This window comes from Mus musculus, chromosome 6 (assembly GCF_000001635.26).
Source record: "Mus musculus strain C57BL/6J chromosome 6, GRCm38.p6 C57BL/6J".
Classification (NCBI taxonomy): Eukaryota; Metazoa; Chordata; class Mammalia; order Rodentia; family Muridae; genus Mus; species Mus musculus.
In genome coordinates, this window is record NC_000072.6 from 34,302,977 (window position 1) to 34,322,158 (window position 19,182).

The following is a 19,182-nucleotide window of genomic DNA, read 5'->3' on the forward strand; positions in this document are numbered from 1 at the left end:
GTGCTAATTTTTGTCTTAAAGTGAAAATTCTCTTCCTAGTGATTGTCCCCCAAATTTTCCAGTGTCTTCTGGTCAACTCTGAACTACCTAGAGAAGAGTATTAGCCACCTAGAACAGTTAGAGAAGTGGACATACCTACTCCAGCAAGAGGAACTGAACTACTGGGATGCTAGACACAGATCTCAGACCAGGGGACACCCAGCAGCCTGTCCAGGTGGAACTCTTGGCCTCGGTTGTTGAGGTTCCGAACCTCATTCCTTCTCAGAAGGGGCCTAGCAACCTCTGCCACCCAGCTCCCTTCAGGAGTGGCATAAATATCAGTAACATGTAAAGTAATCATTAGACATGATTAGATGCGCCTATAACCAACAAACTCAGCCAGGAACAGAGCTACTGGCTTTCTGAAGCCTCATGTCACACTGCATCCTATCTCTTCTGCCCTCTGTCATCTGAATCCTGGGTTAGGAAATGCTACCACAGAGACCAGCAAGAACATCAGGCTCCGAAATCTATTTCTGTCACTTCAGAGTGTTCACCATACTCAGCTGACGTCAGCTTTTTATGCCTTTCTTTTAGATGATGGGCTTCACAAAAGCCTGTTGCCCTCAGGTACTCAGGCCTTCACAGGGAGGACCACCCATGTAAAGTATGACATCCAGGGGCTTTATGCCCTAGCAAAAAGTCCTAGACACAGTGACAATCACTCAGAACACATGTAGACCCTTAAAATTCTTGGGTATACCCCAACTAAGACCTCTCAGTCTCCAGACACAAGGCCCAGACACCCTCCGTTTAAGCTTACCCTAACACTATGCCATGCAAGGCTAGGATAAGGGCCCTCAGTTTGTCCACAGCACTGGTCTGTGCTTAGCACTCAGGGGGGGGGGGCAGGCTGGGTGTGGGGCAGAAGGAGGGCTACTGTCTCACAAAACAAGAACAAAACGGACCACCACCAAATTCACAAAAGCAGTTTTTATTTGAGGCAAGGAGAAGTCTGACCCAAAGGATTACAGTTCTAAGCACTCACATTTAAGTGTTAGTGGCACGGCTTGGACTCTAAAGCTTGCTTCTCTTTGGTTGGAAAGGGTACTTGTGTTAAAGTCCTCCAGGTGGGTAAGAAGAAAGACCAAGGAAGGCTGGAAGAAACACCTTGGCTACTGGTACTGCCCTCCAGACTCTATGTCAAACTAACTAACTCTCACCATCTGGTTTGCAAGGTGCCACCTAGTGCAGAGACACAGGACACTTGCAAGGGCAGATGAGGCAGAAAGAACAGGTGCAAGCCACTTGAGGAGGAGCAGGGATCTGCTCGCCACAGCTTCAGACTTCGGCGTGGAAGGGGTAATCCTTGTGTTTGGCACAGCTGTCAGAAGAGCACATGTGATTTACAAGTTAAAGAATTCCAAATATTAATTGGGTTCACTTACTTATTTACTCTGTGTGTGTGTGTGTGTGTGTGTGTGTGTGTGTGTGTGTGTGTGTGTGCATTTGTTCATGTGCACATGTTGGGGTCAAAGGACAACTTGTGAGTTAGTTCTCTTCTACCACGTGGGTCCTGGGGATAGAACCCTGTTCATCCTCAGGACTGATGCCAGATGTCTGAACACTCCAAACCATCGTGCCAGCTCTCAAGGAAAAGGTTTGACTGTAACAAGTCATCAACACACAGAAACGTATGTCTCATTGTGAACTGAGCCAGTCTTAGAGCCTTCTGATCACACTGAGACAGCTGCTCAGCCTCTGGGCTCCTGCTGTCTTGTGACATCATGAACCAGCATGCACGTGACAGGCTGCTCTCTGCACTACCCCGGAGCACACTGGGCAGCAAGTCCTGATTCCTGCCTCCTGGGAGTTCTGACTGGCTGGCAGGATCATACAGTATCCTGTCATCTTTCTGTTGTCCTTTAAGACGGCCTGGTGTGGCCAAGCTGGTCTCAAACACACTGGTTAGCAGAGGATGACCTTGAAGTTCAGATCTCTCTGCCTCTGACTCCTAAGGGCTGGGATTACAAGCACGGGGCACCACACCCAGTTCGTTTTATCTGCTCAAACACCCGATAAGGAAGCAATAGAAGGGTTTACAAGATGTACCAGGCTGAATCCTGAAGGGCAAGTCAAGCAGCCAGGCTCTCCCAGGACAGAGGAGGGCACCTCTGTGACATCTGGAGCGAAATGAGCGCCTAACAGCAGCTGGGGTTTACTGCAGGAACCGGGCGGGGAGGGGGAAGGGCTGACATGAAATGAAGCCAAGGCTCACAGTCTATTTGGTAGGGCCAGTGCCTTGTAATGGAACAAAATGGCAAGGACACCAGAAAAACTAGACAGGCAAGGTGTCAAAGCCTGAACGTGTGTATGTGTGTGTATACATTAAAAAACAAAACAAAACAAAACAAAACAAAACTGAAAAGCCAGTAAATTCTGCAATACAAATCAGAGACAATAGATATCATGAAGTACCAGCTCACTCCAGCTCTCTGGAGGAGAGCAGGAAGGTAAATCAAATATAAAAAAGGTCAAATCAAATTAAGAAAGATTGTGTCTCTCCTCAGAAGATGCATGCTTTCCATGTCTGAAGTAGCCCTTCTCTTCCGGAATCTAAGCAAAAGTGCACTGTTCATTTCTTCCCATACCCTAATGCAGTTCTGAGGGTATTTGACTCTCTCCCCCAAAAAGCTTTGATGTCAACATCAGCAGTCCCAGGAAAATACCGGGCTGAGTGACTACTACAGCTCTAGGAACCAAATGTATCCCATAGGCAGGGGATTCACTTCCCCTGACCATTAGATCAAAATAAAAAAAGATTTTCATGTCAAAAGGTTAAGTGTCCTCGTATAATATTAGAAATGGTCCTGATTCAGACCCCTGGGCTGGCTGTTTACAGCTTACGTAGAACCAAAGGGCCCTGTGATAGCAACACGCAAACAGCCTGAATCACAAACAACGTTACTGCCTGAGGCACTCATCGCAGCTGCCACTGAGCCAACCCTGAGCCATGCAGATGACAAGTGCCACACTTGAGAATCAAGCTAGAAAGACAAAGCAGGCATCGGGGACACAGGCTGCTTCTTAGAACAAAAATCCCCAGGGACTCGGAGTCCAAACCCCATTTCAGAGGGAAGGCAAGAAACCAGTAGAGGAAAAGCTGAAAGGGCCTTTGGTGCCTGAGTGGCATTACAGTCATGGGGTGTCGTGTGTCAGAGTTGGGACTACCCTGAGCCCAGCACCAGGGTCTTCCTTCCAAACTCCTTACTAGGGTCATTAAGCCAATTACATCTGACATTCGAACTCTTCTGGGAAGGTGGGTACCAGATTAGCCCCTGGGAGCGTCTTATCTCAGAAAGGCAACTAAAATGTCAAAGTTGGGCCAACTGTGCTCCCAGACAGGTCTGACAGCTACCCTCCCCTGGCTCTGTGCAGTGCTTCCTGCTCTGTATGGATTAGGAGACACGGTCTGTGGGAAAGCAGGTTGGGCTGCAAGGGGAGGACCAGGCTTCTGGGGCCCGAGAGATGCCTGTTACTCTAAGTGCTTGGTGACGTGGAGTAAGCACCACAGTGGAACTCACCTCATCAAGGCGCACACCCTCCAGTTCCTGTTGTAGCTGAGTAGAGTGGCCATGTCCTCGCTGCTCACCTCAAAGTCAAAGACCTTACATACAAACATGGAAGAAAAAAAGTCAATAAGCTCTGCAAGGAAACAGAGACAACGCCATGACGTTCCAGACGGTTCCCACTGCTGGGAGGGCAGAGAGAACACGGGACTTCTAGAAGATTATTAATTACTCTCCAGAGGTGCAGACTTCTGGCCGTATCCGAAATGGCCTCTCCCTTCCAGGATTTCCAAGCAGAGGGCACTGTTCCTGTCAGGCTCCTGAGGAGTTCTACTGTGATGAGCACCAGGGGAAATGTTACTGGGTGCCTGCCTGCTCCATTTACCATGAAGCACAGGAATGAGACGTCTCAGCAGCTGGAACACCCATTAGCCTGGGACCTGCACTCTGATGAAGCAAAGCCCCTGGCTGTGCAGAGGCACCAGCAATGCACCCCAGCTGGTGCTGAGGGATAACGCCTCGTGGATCCCTGTGTGAGACGGCCTAAGAGAATATGTGAGGTTTTGATGTACAGAGCAAGGAGGGCAGCATCACTTCCGCGAAGGCAAGAGAATGGACACAGGAATATGTAATAGGCCCTAGACCTCAGCACACTGACTCCATGATGGAAGGACCACTCAGGTCATAAACTCAGGCACACACCACCACCAGCCAAAATGAAGACTTAATTTAGCTGTTAAATTTCAAACCCAGGCCAAGCGGATAAGGTGCATATTTAACGTATCAAAGCAGACGTGGCCTCCAGAGTTCACTCAACCCCCTTCCTTTAGTGCCTACCAATTAGAGGGTATGGTGGGCACACCCTGCCTTCTACCCTGACCTCTGCAGCCCAGTGCTTTCCTGACCTTCCTCTAGAGGCTCTTCCCTAAGCAACCCAGACATTTTCGTTACCCCCCCCTCCCCGCTTTGCTCCTTTTGCACCTCTGGCCTCCTGGCTGGTGTACTTGGTTCCCCTCTTTCTCCTCCCCACAACCCCCAACCCATGGTTCAGGCTATGTCCTTTCCTTTCCAATTTCTTCCTTTCTTTCTTAATTTTTAATTCACATCAAAGTCCATAGTTCTGGAAAAGTCTCTTAATGTGCCAACCTTGCCTTTTGGCTTCTGTAACTCTTCTACCTCTGGCTAACTGTTCTTGTTAACTGAGACGAGTCAGCCAAGATGTGGTTTTGTGCTTAACAGCTACCCTGAGAAAGGCTTGGTGCTACACTGGGATCCCAAATACCCAGTGTCATCCCAGGCTGGCCAGTAAAGACTTTCTCTTTGCTTAAACTCATGTCTGACTAGTCTTCTCTGGTGGATACCCCACAACAGAATACAGGAAAGAAGTTAGGGCACACGGTGGTCATGCAGACAGTTAGGCCAGATAGCCTTTGGCAGCACTGGAAATGGAGCTCTACCCAGACAGCCCACTCCACTTGGCACATTCTGATCACACCAGAGTCCGCTACATTCTCTTGTGATCAGAGCCATGGAAAAACAAGCAAAGAATGCACAGTAAGATGAAAACCAGAAACAAACAAACAAACAACTAGGTTAGTGTTTTGAGATTTGTCACCTACATTTTTTTTTCTTTTACTTTTTTCTTGCTTTTTTTCAAGACACAGTTTCTCCGTATAGCCCTGGCTGTCCTGGAGCTTGCTCTGCAGACCAGGCTGGCCTCAGACTCACAGATCACCTGCCTCTGATTCCCAAGTGCTGGGATTAAAGGTGTGCACCACCACTGCCTGGCTACACTTTCTTTCCTAATACTTTAGAAATGAGCTATGCGGTGAGGTGTTAACCCACTTCTAGCAGGACAGGTCTCGCTTCTCACATCTTTACACAGTAAGTAAGTCATGGCCACTAGGGTGAGGTAGGGTTAGCAGTTTACTATGTCATCAGAACCACTCTCTTGCCTGCTGTGGACTAATGTGGGGCTGATTGTGAATCAGCAGAGCATCCCTTTGCTTGAACAGGACAGAGGCTCATGGGATACCAAGGCCATTGTGGAACAGCTCTTCTCCCTCTTACCAGCTAGCCTGAGCTGCAGTGGCGGTGGTGGAGGTGGGGCACTCTTAATGCCTACAGCCCGGGTGCCCAGGCATTCCCACCCCTGTTCATGACTGCTTAGGCACTGCACAGAGCCAGTGGCTTGGTGTCTGTCCGGGATGTCCATGGCCCACCAGCAGCTCAGCAATGTTTCCTGAGTACGAGTAACCAGGCGCTATGAAGCGCTGCGTGTGCACCGTGAGCCTCAGTGTCTCACGACAGCCCCCAACGCAGGCATGATTCTGAGTGCCGTCAAGTGACTTGCTCAGACCACACAGCTGGGAGGGAAAGGGGAGCCTGAGAACCCCACCCCCACCCTGACCCACCTGCCATGGAGGAGAGCCAGGCCTGCAGCTGGGCTCTTACCTTCAAGTTCTCAGCAATGCGCACTGGTGTCACAGACTTGGGGATCACTACCAAGTTCCTCTGAATGGGGAACCGGATCAGCACCTGTGGACGAGAGGTGTGGCGTGTGCACATGTGCTGTGCTATCATCTCAGTCTATAACTGCACAGGTAAAGAGGTTCTGAGATGCCTAGTGACAGCCACAAGCTGCTCCAAATCGGACTCTAGAGGCCTGCTCTATCGGTGGCTCCAAGCGTATCACAAGGCCACAAGAAGTCACTGCCTGGGACTCACTCTACCCATGGGAGAAAGAGAACATCTCTCATACCACAGATGGTAAGAGCTCTTCTATTTGTACAGGGATGAGCTTCCAAGAACACCAGTAAATGCTGGGTCGAGGTCTGGGCTGCTATTGAGGCAGTGGGGACAGGCACTTTTATGCCAAGACCACAGGTCAACTAATTTCTAGATCTGTGCCCTTGATATTGCATTCTAGGGCTCCAAACCACACTTCCAGAGAGGGCTTCACAGGCTCAGCTCCCGCCACACCTGACTAACAGGAACCACCAGGAGTGTAGAGTTCAGGTAACAGTCACAAGGACCTGGAAGCACCCATACCTGGGCTGTAGTTTTATTGTACTTGGCTGCAATTGCTTTGATCCTGGGATCCTCCAGGAGAGACGGATCTTCAGGCTTGGCCCTGGAGCAAAGAGATGGTGAAATCAAGTCTCCAGCACTGCCACTCAAGGCAGCTGACCGACCACTCTAGCCCTGTTCCTCCCACTGACTTCTGGGTGGTGGCCAGGCTCCGAAGCGGGGTCATGGTCCACCTGCTGACCCACTGCAGAAGAATATCCATCTTGTTCCTAGGAACATCAACCTCCCAGGAAGCCCAGAGGCCCCGGAGAAGGCCTGCGCACAGCACAGAAGTGTTCTCTGTGCCAATCAATCATATTCCCTTTGGTGATTTCTAACCTCCAACCGTGAGCCCACAGAAGCTCACCAGGGCCTGTCAGGAGAACCAAGGGGACTATATGCTGTCACCACGATGCCTTTGCTGTGGCAGTATTCAATCAGCTTCTCCTGAGTTAGGTACGGGTGGCACTCGATCTGCAACACAAGCAGGAGGGTTGACCGTGGCAGTGGACACAAGCTCATGTGACTTGGTCAATGTCCCTTTTCTCCCCACACAGATATGTCTGCCTTCCAGATAAGCTGTAACAACTCCCCCCACATTTCCCAGTTGATGGCCTTCACATTAAGAACAGTAATAATTTTGTTGCCAGTGCTCTATGGTCATAAGTCTGCAAGGCATTCTCTGGCCTTGGCCATTTATCAATAGATAAAAGCCTGCAGCTCTAACTAGCTGCCCACGGCTCATGTCAGAAGCCACGTCTTTGCTGACTGGCCTCAAGTCCTATCCCTGCAAAGCTTCTCCTCTCAGATGTGCCCGTCATGATAAGTCCCGGCCACTCCCTGGGTGATGTGGTCCACAGGTAAGAGCCAGGACTAGCTGGTAAAGCAGCATGCCCTCATCCTCCCGGGAGACGCTTACCTGGTTCACCGCAGGCTTATATTTTAAGCCAGGTTTGTTCAAGATCCTCTCAATCTGAAGAGGGTTGAAGTTGGAGACACCGATTGTTTTCACCAAACCTTCATCCACTAGTTGTTCCATAGCCTAAAAAGAAAAGAGAGCTCTATCTGGGTACTGAAGTGAACCCCAAAAGGACAAGGATCAGAAGCATGTTTGTGTCCAGAAATTTAACAGATGTGCCCTCCCATCCACAGTCAGAAGTCAAGAGGACAGCCATGAAAACTGCCCTGGCGTTCGTGAGACTTAACAGACAGACATAGAGACGGAATGATTATACACAGGGAGCCAGGGCAGAGCAGATCACTCACACCTGGTTCACACACAATAACAGGGTACCAGCAATAAAAATGGGTCTCAGCCAAGGTCATCTTACCGTCCAAGTGTCCACAAAATCGGTGTCACTAGGTATCACGTTCCCTGAGGCATCCAGTGGGAAATAGTCGGGCCCAGGCTGTCAGTAACAACAAGCACACACATGCAAAATCATCAGTGACATTTCTTCACAGACTACTGATCTCACAGCACTACAAACTCTGTGGAGGATGGGAAGAGGCATATGTGGTAGCCAAGATGAAAAGGACACCAGAAAGACACCCCGATGGGAATCCTCGTCATGATTGGAGCTGTGAGGGCATGAGACGGAGATTCAGTCACATCTCAGTCTCTGAGACCAATCGTGCCTCGGAGAAGGGCTGTGTGGGCAGGGTAGGGAAACTCAGGTGCTCAGGTCTCCGCGGCTCTCAGGCCTAGAAACCTATCACTCTGCCTATCTCTTGTCATAAAAAACAAAGTGTGAAAATCAAGTCCCTTGGGCCCCAAGAGACCACAGTGAGCTAAAACAGAGCTGTAGGATAAAACCGTCGGCCTTTCAATCTGGGTCACCATGCAGAAATACAAGCCGTGGGCTAGGAGAAAAATGTAATGATTCTACGTTCTGCAGCCCAGAGAACCAGGCTGTGAGCATGTATTCACACAGGTGAGAATGGCATGCAATGGAGGTACAGACTCATGCATGCATGCATGCGCCTAGGGGAGGAAACGCAGCGGGGCTGGCTGCACCTACAGCCATGCACAAGAGGGTCAACTGTAGTAGCCATGTCAGCTATATTGATTGTCAGTTTTACATCCTAGAGGCACTGAGTGGTGCCCCCCAAACTCCAAAGGCTCCATCTGAGCCACCAGTGGATCAGACAGTGCAGGAGAGGCCTGAGGTTGGTTTCTAATACATTCTGGGTGATGCTATTGATGCTGGTCCAAGGCCCACACCCCAGGCAGCAGAGAGGAGCTGAACCAAGCACCTATAATGCGCCAATAAGAAAGATGACGACTGTCCCTGGGCCCCACAGACCCAGTCCCGGCATGCCCCTCACCTTGAACCCCGTTGGCCAGTGAATAAGGTAGAGATCCAGGTAGTCCAGCTGCAGGTCGCTCAGTGTCTTCTGGAAGGCTCCTTTCACCATGCTCTTGTCATGGAACGTGCACCACAGCTGGAGGCAGCAAAGGCACAAGTTATCCCTGCCATGCAAACGCCTCTTCCCGGCCGGGAGCCACACGGTGGAGGACACGCTCTCATCTCCCCATAACCACGGTGCTCAGAGTGGCTGGAGAGTTTACAGCTCAGACCGCGGGTCCCAACCTCCCCAAGGCAAGTGGGGGTGGGCAGGTCAAGAGCACCTCACAGAGACTAAACAAGGTATGGCTACAGATCAGGAGGTGCTAAACACACTCTAGGTCTGTCTCCCTGCCAAGCTGGTCCATGCAGAGCCAGCATCACCCTCCAACCTGGGCTCCTTTGTGCACCCACGGCCTCTAGCTAAAACTAACGGCCAGCAGTGAAACCCAGTTTGTAAAGGGAACTAAACTCTGTCCCTGAAGTCACTCCTTACAAAGGGTGAGTGAATCCCCAGCCAGTCTCACCAGCAAATGGATCTAACCTATAGGTCCGACAAAGAGTTACATTGGCAGACAAGCCACAGGTCCACCTCCTACACAGAGCTAACCACCATCATGTTAAGGGTGGACCTGACTGGCAGCTGGGTCCCCCTGGCCAGGAGTGAAATGGGCCCCAGCATCCTCACAGATTGATACCTTGCTGACAATGAAGAGATCCTGCCGCTTCACCACCTGCTCCTTGAGCTTCTCCTGGAGGGCCACTCCCACCTCCTTCTCATTCTGGTACACCTGGGCGCAGTCAATGTGGCGGTACCCCAAGTCAATAGCAACTTTCACGGCCTCAGTCACCTGGCCAGGAGGGGACTGGAAAGGGAGGAGTATAAGCCATTAGAGTAAGAACAAAATCAAACAGGGCGGTGCTTGCACGAAGCCGAGGGAGAACAGTGGGATCAGAAATCCTGGATCAGGCTCCTGTTTTGTGGTTAGGCCATGACACAACATGCATTCATGTTATGGCATTCCAGTCAGCCCCCAGGGAGGGGGTTGGGGAGGGGGGAGGGAGACAAGGTGAAGAGCGCATAATTTCACCTTAGCAGAGCCTGACAGCCACTTGCCAGCAGCACAGATAACTAGAAGCCTGGGTATGATCCTAGCACTCTGAAGGCAGAGGCATGAAATCTGCGAGGCTTAGGGTAGCCTGGGCTATACAATGAGGCCTTGTCTAAAAAAATAAAAACAACCCACTAGCTGCGATCTTACGTAATAAAAGGGCACCATTTCATTCAAATAGTTCATGGTATTTATCATAGACCAAGAGCCCAACTGCTGCCGACCCAGGAGGTGGACACAGACAGACGGCCTCTCAGAGGTAACGGCAGACAGGTGAATGGAAAGGGAACACGATCCTGGGAAGATCACCACCCGAGCTCCATAGGGAACATGGGAAGCCTGGCCGCTAATGAGGAGGAAGAGCCTGCACGGCCGTGGGCTTCCCCAGTCCCTAGACTGCACAGCGCTGTTCCCCAACCTGGGCTGCTCCTGCCAAGACTGGAGAGCCATACAAGACACTGCGCTAGACACTGCTGAATGGACACAGCACATTCCTCTGGAGAGCCAGGGCAGAAGCAGATGGTAACGAAAACTCCCCACGGCCACCAGCAGCTGCCAACATCTGTTTTGTCTGGAGCCTTGCGAACAAAACAGTCAGGGGATAAAACAGGAAAACACCCGAACAAGCCCATCTCCAGCCCTGTTGGCTGTGGTGGTCACCCAGCAAGGAGGACTCTGCTTTAGACTGTTCAGCACCCTCTCATTCCCCTGTAGGACCCAAGAGTGCACTTGTAGCTTCTCCACAGGTTCCTTCTGTGGTAACAAGGAACTATCTCAGCCTATGCAGGAATAGGCTCTCCCAGCACGGGCTCTCTGGGTTGCCCAGACACAACCATGGCTGATATTAGCTGTGAGGGAAAAGCAAATTCCTGCCTGAGAAAGACAACACAAGAAGGGCCTGGTGAGTTGGGGTTCCCCTGCCTCAGGGCACACAATGGATTTATGTCAGGATCCAGGGCACTTGTGTTGACCCTTCTCTTAGAGGCCCTTCTGCTGCCATGCAGTAAGCCTACTTAGGACCTGGCAGCGCTTGGCTTTGGATAGAGTGCTGGGCACAAGGTCCAGGCTGGGCAAAGCCACACAACATTTGCCACAGTCACTCATGCATAAGAGGTAACATGATATAAGCCAGGCTGTAGAACTCCATTGATTCCATAGCGATTCCCATAGCTAAGTCATTTCCTGGGAGAACAAGGGCTTGCAACTCCTTGAAAGAATGGGGTCTCAAATGCCTGAATTCTAGGAACCTAATTGATAACTCTGGATGGAATCCCGATTGTGAATCTAGTGGCTGTCATAGCTATGGCCAATGGTGCCCCACCCCTGCCGCAACTTCTCTGCTTGCCTTCTGCTTAAGGTTAACCTGGTTTTTCTGTTCCTTAGAGCTGGAGCGCAGACTACACTAAGCAATGTTGTGGAACAACTGTCACCAAACCAAAATCCACAGGGGGGGAAAAATCTGTGCAATGTTTTCATGGGAAGACAAAGACAGATAAAGGCTGGACTGCAGGTCAAGAGAAAACACTCCTTCCATGGGCTTCCTTCCCCACACAGGATCATCCTACCCAGAGTCACAACAAAGAGCGCTTCCCATTGTTGGATTCAGAGAAACTAACCTCACTTGTTTGGATGGTGTATGTTTATCTTACAGCTCAAGAATTTAAACAGTAATTCCAAGAGAGGAAGACTGAACCCTCAAGAATGACCCCTTCCCCAGCCTTAGGACACTGAAAGCCCATATCCTAGTTTAGCAGCAACACTAATAAAACTTGTTCTACTGTAATCAAGCAATAAAGCTGTCCTAATTTTAAGACATCTCCACTCCATAGAGATGTAGATTCAGGGCTGGCCCTGCAGAGGCAAGATTTGATGATCTTTGATCTTAAGGATGGAAAGGTTGACCAGTGTAGCCTGGTCAGGCAGGCAACCAGGAAACCAAACTCCTACTTCAATGACCACCGCACTTCTCCCAGACCACAGGATAGAGGACTGCCCGTGATGCTTGCTTTAACTCAGGAAGAGGCAGGAAGACCCTTGTGCAGTTTTCTTCTAAGAAGAGATGCAAAAATTGGACTTGAAAAAGCAAACAATGAAAACCTGTCACAGCTTAAGAATGCCATGTGACCCTGTGAAAGGGATATAGGGCACGTGCACATAGATAGTTTTATCTGAGATATCAAAATCTGATTGGGGTACAATTAGGCCAAAAAAAAATTTCACCTCAAAAGACTCATGGTCTTGAGGCACAGAGGGCGTTAACTGGAAAAAGTCCGAGAACACAGCTGTCCCTCCCTCCATCCCTAGCAACAGTCCGAGCCTATGTGTAGAAGAGGCAATGGCCAGGTCCTCTGAAGATTTTCAACCAGGTCAAAACACTATCAGTAAAAGGACCTGATCTCTATCCGGTCAGCTCTGCCTCAAAGGCCTCCTGACCATACAACACTTAAAACAGTATTTTAATACAATACTTACTGTATATTTAGCGTGCATTTAGGATCCCGAGGGCAGGCAAGCTAGCCAGGAAGAAACTCGATGCAAGGAAAAGTGCCTCCTAACTGCCTGAAATCCTCACCTTCCAGGAGAAACGGACTCCCTCAAGCGAAGAGTGGATCATACAGACTGTCAGAGTCCTGTTGTGATTTGTGGGGTACCACATAGACACAGATGTGGTTCCATGAGAACAAGAAACCGCATCCACACACCCTCTGTGACCATCACAGTGACTATACTATACTGTGTCATCACATATGCAAGGAAGGGAAATCTGGAAGTCTGGACTGTCCTCATGTCCATTGCTACCCTTTGTCCCTCCACACTCTCTACCCCAACCTCCCCGGGCCCCGAGACACAGGCGGACATTTTCTTCACCTCCACCTAACTCAACATGACTTTTGGATCCATTCTGAGATCCAGGCACAGTGGGAAGTAACAGAAATGTCTGAGAAGAAACCAAAACGATCTATACATACAAATGTATGTTATTTTAAACAAACACCCAGCTCTCTGAGGCTGTCACATGCGCTCTAGCCACTGGCTTATGAATGCTTACTCCTTATTTATCTCAGAACTGATCTCAAAATGCTGGCCCATGAGACGATTTTTCTAAAGCGATGAGCTTGGTTTTTGGAGAAATGGGACAGAATTAAAGTATCATCATCCTACCCATAATTTGGGTCATGTATTATAAAACTACTGTAGTTACATGTGCCTGTGTGTGCTGTGTCCAGTAGCTGTGTTTGCTATGGCAGGGAAACCGTCTTTCTTATCATTCCACCACACCGAATTCAACCTGGTATCACGGTTGTAATTCAATCATACCTTTGCAGTCACCAAGGACCCTCTGTAAGGAAACAAAAGCCGCACTTGCTAATCTACTGGCTTAGATACACGTTCTGAGAAAGACAAGTCTATGACCTGTTTCTTATTCTCCATTTGCATTACCCGTTGTTTTAACTGTAGTTTGGGTAGAAACAGACTCTGTCTGGTTTCAAACCATTTAAATTCAACCCTACCTGATTTTCTCTTACCTTCACTGTGTCTAAGTGCCCAGGTCCACCATACTCAAGGTTCTTAAAGATCGAGGTCACAGCATCGGTCTATAATATATAATACAACTACCCTGCAAGTAGCTTAAGAGCTAGGTTTTTCTGCTTCAGCAATAACACCAAAAATTGGTTCCTTAGTTGCCAAATAATCAAATCAGTTATAATTTTTGGTTTTTAAATATCGGTTCTTTCTTTTTGTATTTCACTATGATGTATCTGGCCCTCTTCTCAACTCTGCTGTGTTGTGTTGAGGTTTTGGGGATATCTCGCCTGAAGTCTTCTTATTAGTGGGTGGCACCCAGCAACGCGGAAGTCAGATTAATTCTCCAGGAGTTCCGCACCCATTAAGAACTGCACTCAGAGACTTAGAGGACAGAGAAACAAGCTGGTTCCTGGCAAGCTCTCGCCTGCTAATTTAATTATCTCAGGCCCATTGGCCCAAGTGGCTCATTCCCGAGAGGGCAACATCTGCGCCAAGTGAGGTCAATTCACTCGTGAGGCTGGGGCGCCACAGGTGCCAGATGACAAATCTAGGGCTCTGCTTCAATCCCTCTCACCCGGGTCACCGTGGGTGTGTCTCCACCTGGGGCGCCCACGCGGACTCGAGCGCTGCTCGCCCGAAGCCCCACACGCCGGGCCGCAGCCAGATACGCTCACAGGCCCCGCCACGCGAGCCCCGCTCCGCGCAGGCCGCTCAGGGTCACCCAGCGGGCGGCGGGTCGCACCCTGATGCATGCCTACCTTCCAGGTGCCCAGGCCCAGGGTGGGCATCTTGGTGCCGTTGTTGAGTTCCAGATGGCTGGCCATGATCGCTGCACGTTACAAACCCGGACCGGCAAATGTGCAGCGCTGGCTCGGGCGCGCACCTTTAAATAGCCCCAACGGCCTGTAGAAAGAACGCCTGCCATTGGTTGCACGGCTGAGAGACGGATCCTTCTGATTGGTCGATGCCGCGGTTCTGAAGGGGTCGGCGAGGATGCTTCTTTCCCTAGGTCCTAGCGGCACGGAATTCTCCAGCTGCTCTGCTTGCGCCCCACGTGGCAGTGTTTGCCCGCTGTTGTAGCACCAGACGGAAAGCTCTGAAAATAACCAGCAGACTAGAGATAAGGAGACTGGGGAGAAGTTTTGGTTTCGTTTTCGAGCCCAGAAGAAGACGTCTGTGTCTTTTCTAATCTCAGAATGACACTCTTCTGGAATCTTACACATCTTGCTTTGAATCTGATGGAGCAGATAGGCGTCAGGTGTATTTAAGAGCGTTCCCCCCCCCCCTTAGATTAAAAGTTAAATTTCAGGTGTACTTAAGCACTCCCATCCCCGCTATTAAAATGATTGCAACCGGTTTTGCAGAGAACTACGAAATACCCGTTTGTAGTACCTTTCTACCACTACCGGTGTCTGAACATGTTTAGTCTGGTTCAACAAGACTTGATGCAAAAATCCATAACCGTTAAGCTATGATCTCCCATAAGTTTCATCTCTGGATCACACATAAGTGATTTTGGAAAGTAAGACTCTTAAGCGGAAGGTTCCAGTATAATAAGTTGGCTAAACTCTGGAGGAAAAGTGAAAAGTCAGAGAACAAAAAAGTGAACAATCCCATAGTAGGAAAAGTCCATTCTCATACAGCAATGATTCCATGTTAGGGGGTACGAAATAAATCAGTTGTATTAGGTAGAAAAACAAAAGACTTTTCCTAAAATAATCTGAGTTGCCCCAAGAACTATGACGGCAATTTTGGCACTCGTCCAACACCCCTCTGAGTGATGGTCTGTTTCATTCCAGTCTCCTTCTGCTGGGTCATGCTCCAGTTGCCCCCTGATTACGCAACAGGGACAACTGCATCTGCAAGGTAATGAGTCAGGAACCCCACCTCTCTAAATCCCATTCTGGTGATTTTCCAGTCGGTGCCCTCTTAAAAAGTGGCACTTCTCCACTCCCACCCCAGGGAAAATTTATAAAGAACAGATATTTTCCACTTGAGTTTTATTAACAAAACCAATCCCCACAACTGGTGGCATGTGGAAATTCTGGTGTACTTTTTCTCTAATTAATAGTATTTGAATTTGAGTCTAGTTCTGGGGATTTGGTTTGTGTAAGATAACAGGTGACCTGACGCCCACCACTTGTCCTCTGTGAAATCCCTCTTGGCATAGAGACTTCTCTGCCTTTTGAACCTCCTGGGTCCAAACACAAAGAGCTGATTGATGTCTTGTGAAGTGATGCTCTTGCTCTGTGTGGCAGCTCACATCTCTTTACTTGACATTAAGAAAATAAAGGGGAAAGGACCGAGATGTTGTAGTCAACCTGGTTGCTAAACGAGATCCTTTCTCAAAAGATAAAAGAGGCCTTACCACCACCACCGAAGTGTGCGTCTTTACTGACAGGTGGCATCACAGAGGAGTCATCACCAGCTAGGGAAATGCACTACGTAGCAAAAGCTTTGTTATTGCAAAATAAACTAAGTATGTTTGACCCTCTAAAACACAGTATTTTGCCTGGGCCAGTCAAATGTAGAAAGGCACACCTGTGGAATTCTCCTATCAATCATGGCACTAAAGATGAGACACTGTTACAATAGTCTCCTGGTAACTCCTGTTGTTGCCTCCATAATCTTTATAAAATTTATTGGGCATGTATCATATCCTTCTTTAAAGAAGAATAAAGTAGGCTGGAGAGATAGCTCAGCGGTTAAGAGCACTGCCTGCTCTTCCAAAGGTCCTGAGTTCAAAATCCCAGCAACCACGTGGTGGCTTACAATTGTCCGTAATGAGATCTGATACCCTCTTCTGAGATGTCTAAAGACAGCTACAGTGTACTTACATATAAATAAATCTAAAAAGAAGAAGAAGAAGAAGAGGAAGAAGAAGAAGAAGAAGAAGAAGAAGAAGAAGAAGAAGAAGAAGAAGAAGATGATCCTAGCACTCAGGAGTCAGAGGTAGGCAGATCTCTGTGAGTTTGAGACCAGCCTGAGAGAGAGAGAGAGAGAGAGAGAGAGAGAGAGAGAGAGAGAGAGAGAGTTATTTCCAGGACACCCAGGGCTATTATACAGAGAAACCCTGTTTTAAAAATAAATAAATAAATAAAGAGTGTATTTGAAATGATGCTAAAACAAAAATAGACACAAAGTGTGTAAACAGCAGTTTACATACAATGTAAATGTTTGATGACAAGTTTAATAAGGAGTAAGAGGAGAAGACATACTACTTTTGAGAAAGGAAGAAAGCATAGCAAAAGAGGATACCGTTGGTCAGACTATTTCCTTTATAAACACATTTCTTTTTTTTTAATATTTATTTATTTATTTATTTATTTATTTATTTATTTATTTATTTATTATATGACGAGTACCCTGTAGCTGTCTTCAGACACCAGAAGAAGGCATCAGATCCCATTACAGATGGTTGTGAGCCACCATGTGGTTGCTGGGAATTGAACTCAGGACCTCTGGAAGAGCAGTCAGTGCTCTTAACCACTGAGCTATCTCTCCAGCCCATAAACACATTTCTTTTTGCAATTAAAAGACAACCATCAGGGCTGGTTAAGATCACTGGCTGCTCCTCCAGAGGAACCGGGTTCAATGTCTAGGACCCACACAGAGACTCACAACTGTCTGCAACTCCAGTTCCACGCGATTTCCTGGCCTCTGAAGGCACCAGGTACACATGTGCTGCATAGACACACATGCAGGCAAAACACCCATATGCATAAAACAACAGAACCCAACCCAACACACACACACACACAAAAAAACAAAACAAAACCAGGGCTGGAGAGATCATTAAGCACTTAAGAGCACTGGCTGCTCTTCCCAGGACCAACATGAAGATCACAATTGCCCGTAACTTGCAGCTCCAGAGAACCTTGATTCTTCTGGATTCTGCAGGCACCTATACACATGTGATGTATATGGTGTATATTCATATGCACACACACACATACACACACACACATATACACACACACACACAGAGGTATAAATAAACAATAAATCTTTAAAAATCTTTTTTTAAGGACAACCTCCTTTTAGCTGTCAAGTGCCCACAGTATAAAGCTTGAGTTTCTTATACTCACAGTACTATTCATTATGCTACAACTCTGTGAATATACTAAAAGCCATTGCAGTGTATAGTTTTCTGAAGAATGAGTTTTAAGGTATATGGATTATACCCCCCATAAAGCAGCTATGCAAAAAGCAAGGCCACGCATCACACGGCTCACCGGGGCTGCTGACTACCTTTGCATAGTCATTTGGGACTCAGGGTACAGAGGTTTCCTCTGTTTATTGTTCCAACCCAAATCTTCAGGGTTTGTCCCAAGAGAGCCAAAGTGGGGGAGGGTCTCGCATTATTCAGGTCTGGAAAGAGTGCACATCCCTTCCATTATCATACATTGGCCAGACCTAGCCAACAGGCCTTGTGTCCTAGTTTGCTTTCTAGAGCTGTGATGAACACTGACTAAAACCACTTGAAGGTAGAGTTTATTTGGCTTACAGATCCCGATCAGAGGCCTTCATTTAGGGAATTTAGGGCAGGAGCTCGATCAGGCAGGGGCAGAGGCATTGACTTGCTTCCCATGACTTGCTCAACTTTCTTTCTTACATAGCCCAGGACCACCTGCCTAGGGGATGTCACTGCCCATAGTGGGTTACTTCAATTATCAATCAAGAAAATGCTCCCCTGACAGGCTAATCTGATAAACTCATTTCTCATTTCAGTTGAGGTTCTCTCTTCCCAACTGACTCTAGTTTGTGTTAAGTCTACAAAAACTTACCAGCACACTTTGCTTATCTGTGAGGGTCTGAGAAAGTGTCATCATTATGTGTTAGAAAGCAGGGGTACCCGGGAGATGGGAAGGGTCATGAGTCTCTTCCACAATGATAACTGCTGAGCTTTTGGCATACTTGAAACACTGTATTAGCACTGTACAGATGTTACCAGAAGGAAATTCCGTTATGTACAAGGTTTCGACTTCATTGTCACTGGTTATAATACATATCACATGCAACAGAGCTAAGGCATCAACAGAGAGGTACATTGTTAATGTCTTGATCCAAGTAAATATACGGTCATGATTTGAACCTGAGGAAGTTGACTATAGAACGTGATGACTAATGTTCATTTTTAACTTGGTAGCATCTAGCATCAGCTGGCAGATGGGCCTCAGGGAATGCCAGTGTGGGAAAGGGGTGCTTTTTTTTTATTATATTAATTGTTGTGGGAAGGCCCATCAGTTGTGGACAGGACCAATCCCTAGGCAGGGGATGCTGGCTGTAAAGTGGAGACAGGAACCAGAATTTGTGCATTTAGCACCCTCTGCTTTCTGATAGTGGGTGCCACGTGACCAGTCACATTTCAAGCTCCTGCTGCCTTGATTTCCCTGACTCGATGGGCTGTAACAAACTTGCCTTGTAAGTGGAAACAAATCTCTTTCCCCTTAAGTTGCTCTTGTGAGAGTATTTTATCAAAGAAAAGCAAACCAAGACAGAACTCAGCTCTCAACTTCAGCAGTGACTTTCAATTGGTTAAATCATGATTCACAGGAAGAATTATATCTCATAACA

The 19,182-nt window shown here is 48.1% G+C and overlaps 1 protein-coding gene across 1 annotated transcript; it reads right to left on the minus strand.

Annotated features, from left to right (window-relative positions):
* Window positions 1-953: 953 nt before the first annotated feature.
* On the minus strand, window positions 954-14,513 carry Akr1b3 (aldo-keto reductase family 1, member B3 (aldose reductase)). The gene is made up of 10 exons (NM_009658.3): window positions 14,364-14,513; window positions 9,664-9,831; window positions 8,946-9,062; window positions 7,949-8,026; window positions 7,537-7,659; window positions 6,985-7,091; window positions 6,600-6,681; window positions 6,003-6,086; window positions 3,564-3,646; window positions 954-1,363 (listed from the first exon to the last, which is right to left on the minus strand). Exons 1-10 carry the CDS (start codon window positions 14,427-14,429, stop codon window positions 1,321-1,323), a joined length of 951 nt encoding a protein of 316 aa, NP_033788.3. The 5' UTR covers window positions 14,430-14,513; the 3' UTR covers window positions 954-1,320.
* Window positions 14,514-19,182: the final 4,669 nt, after the last annotated feature.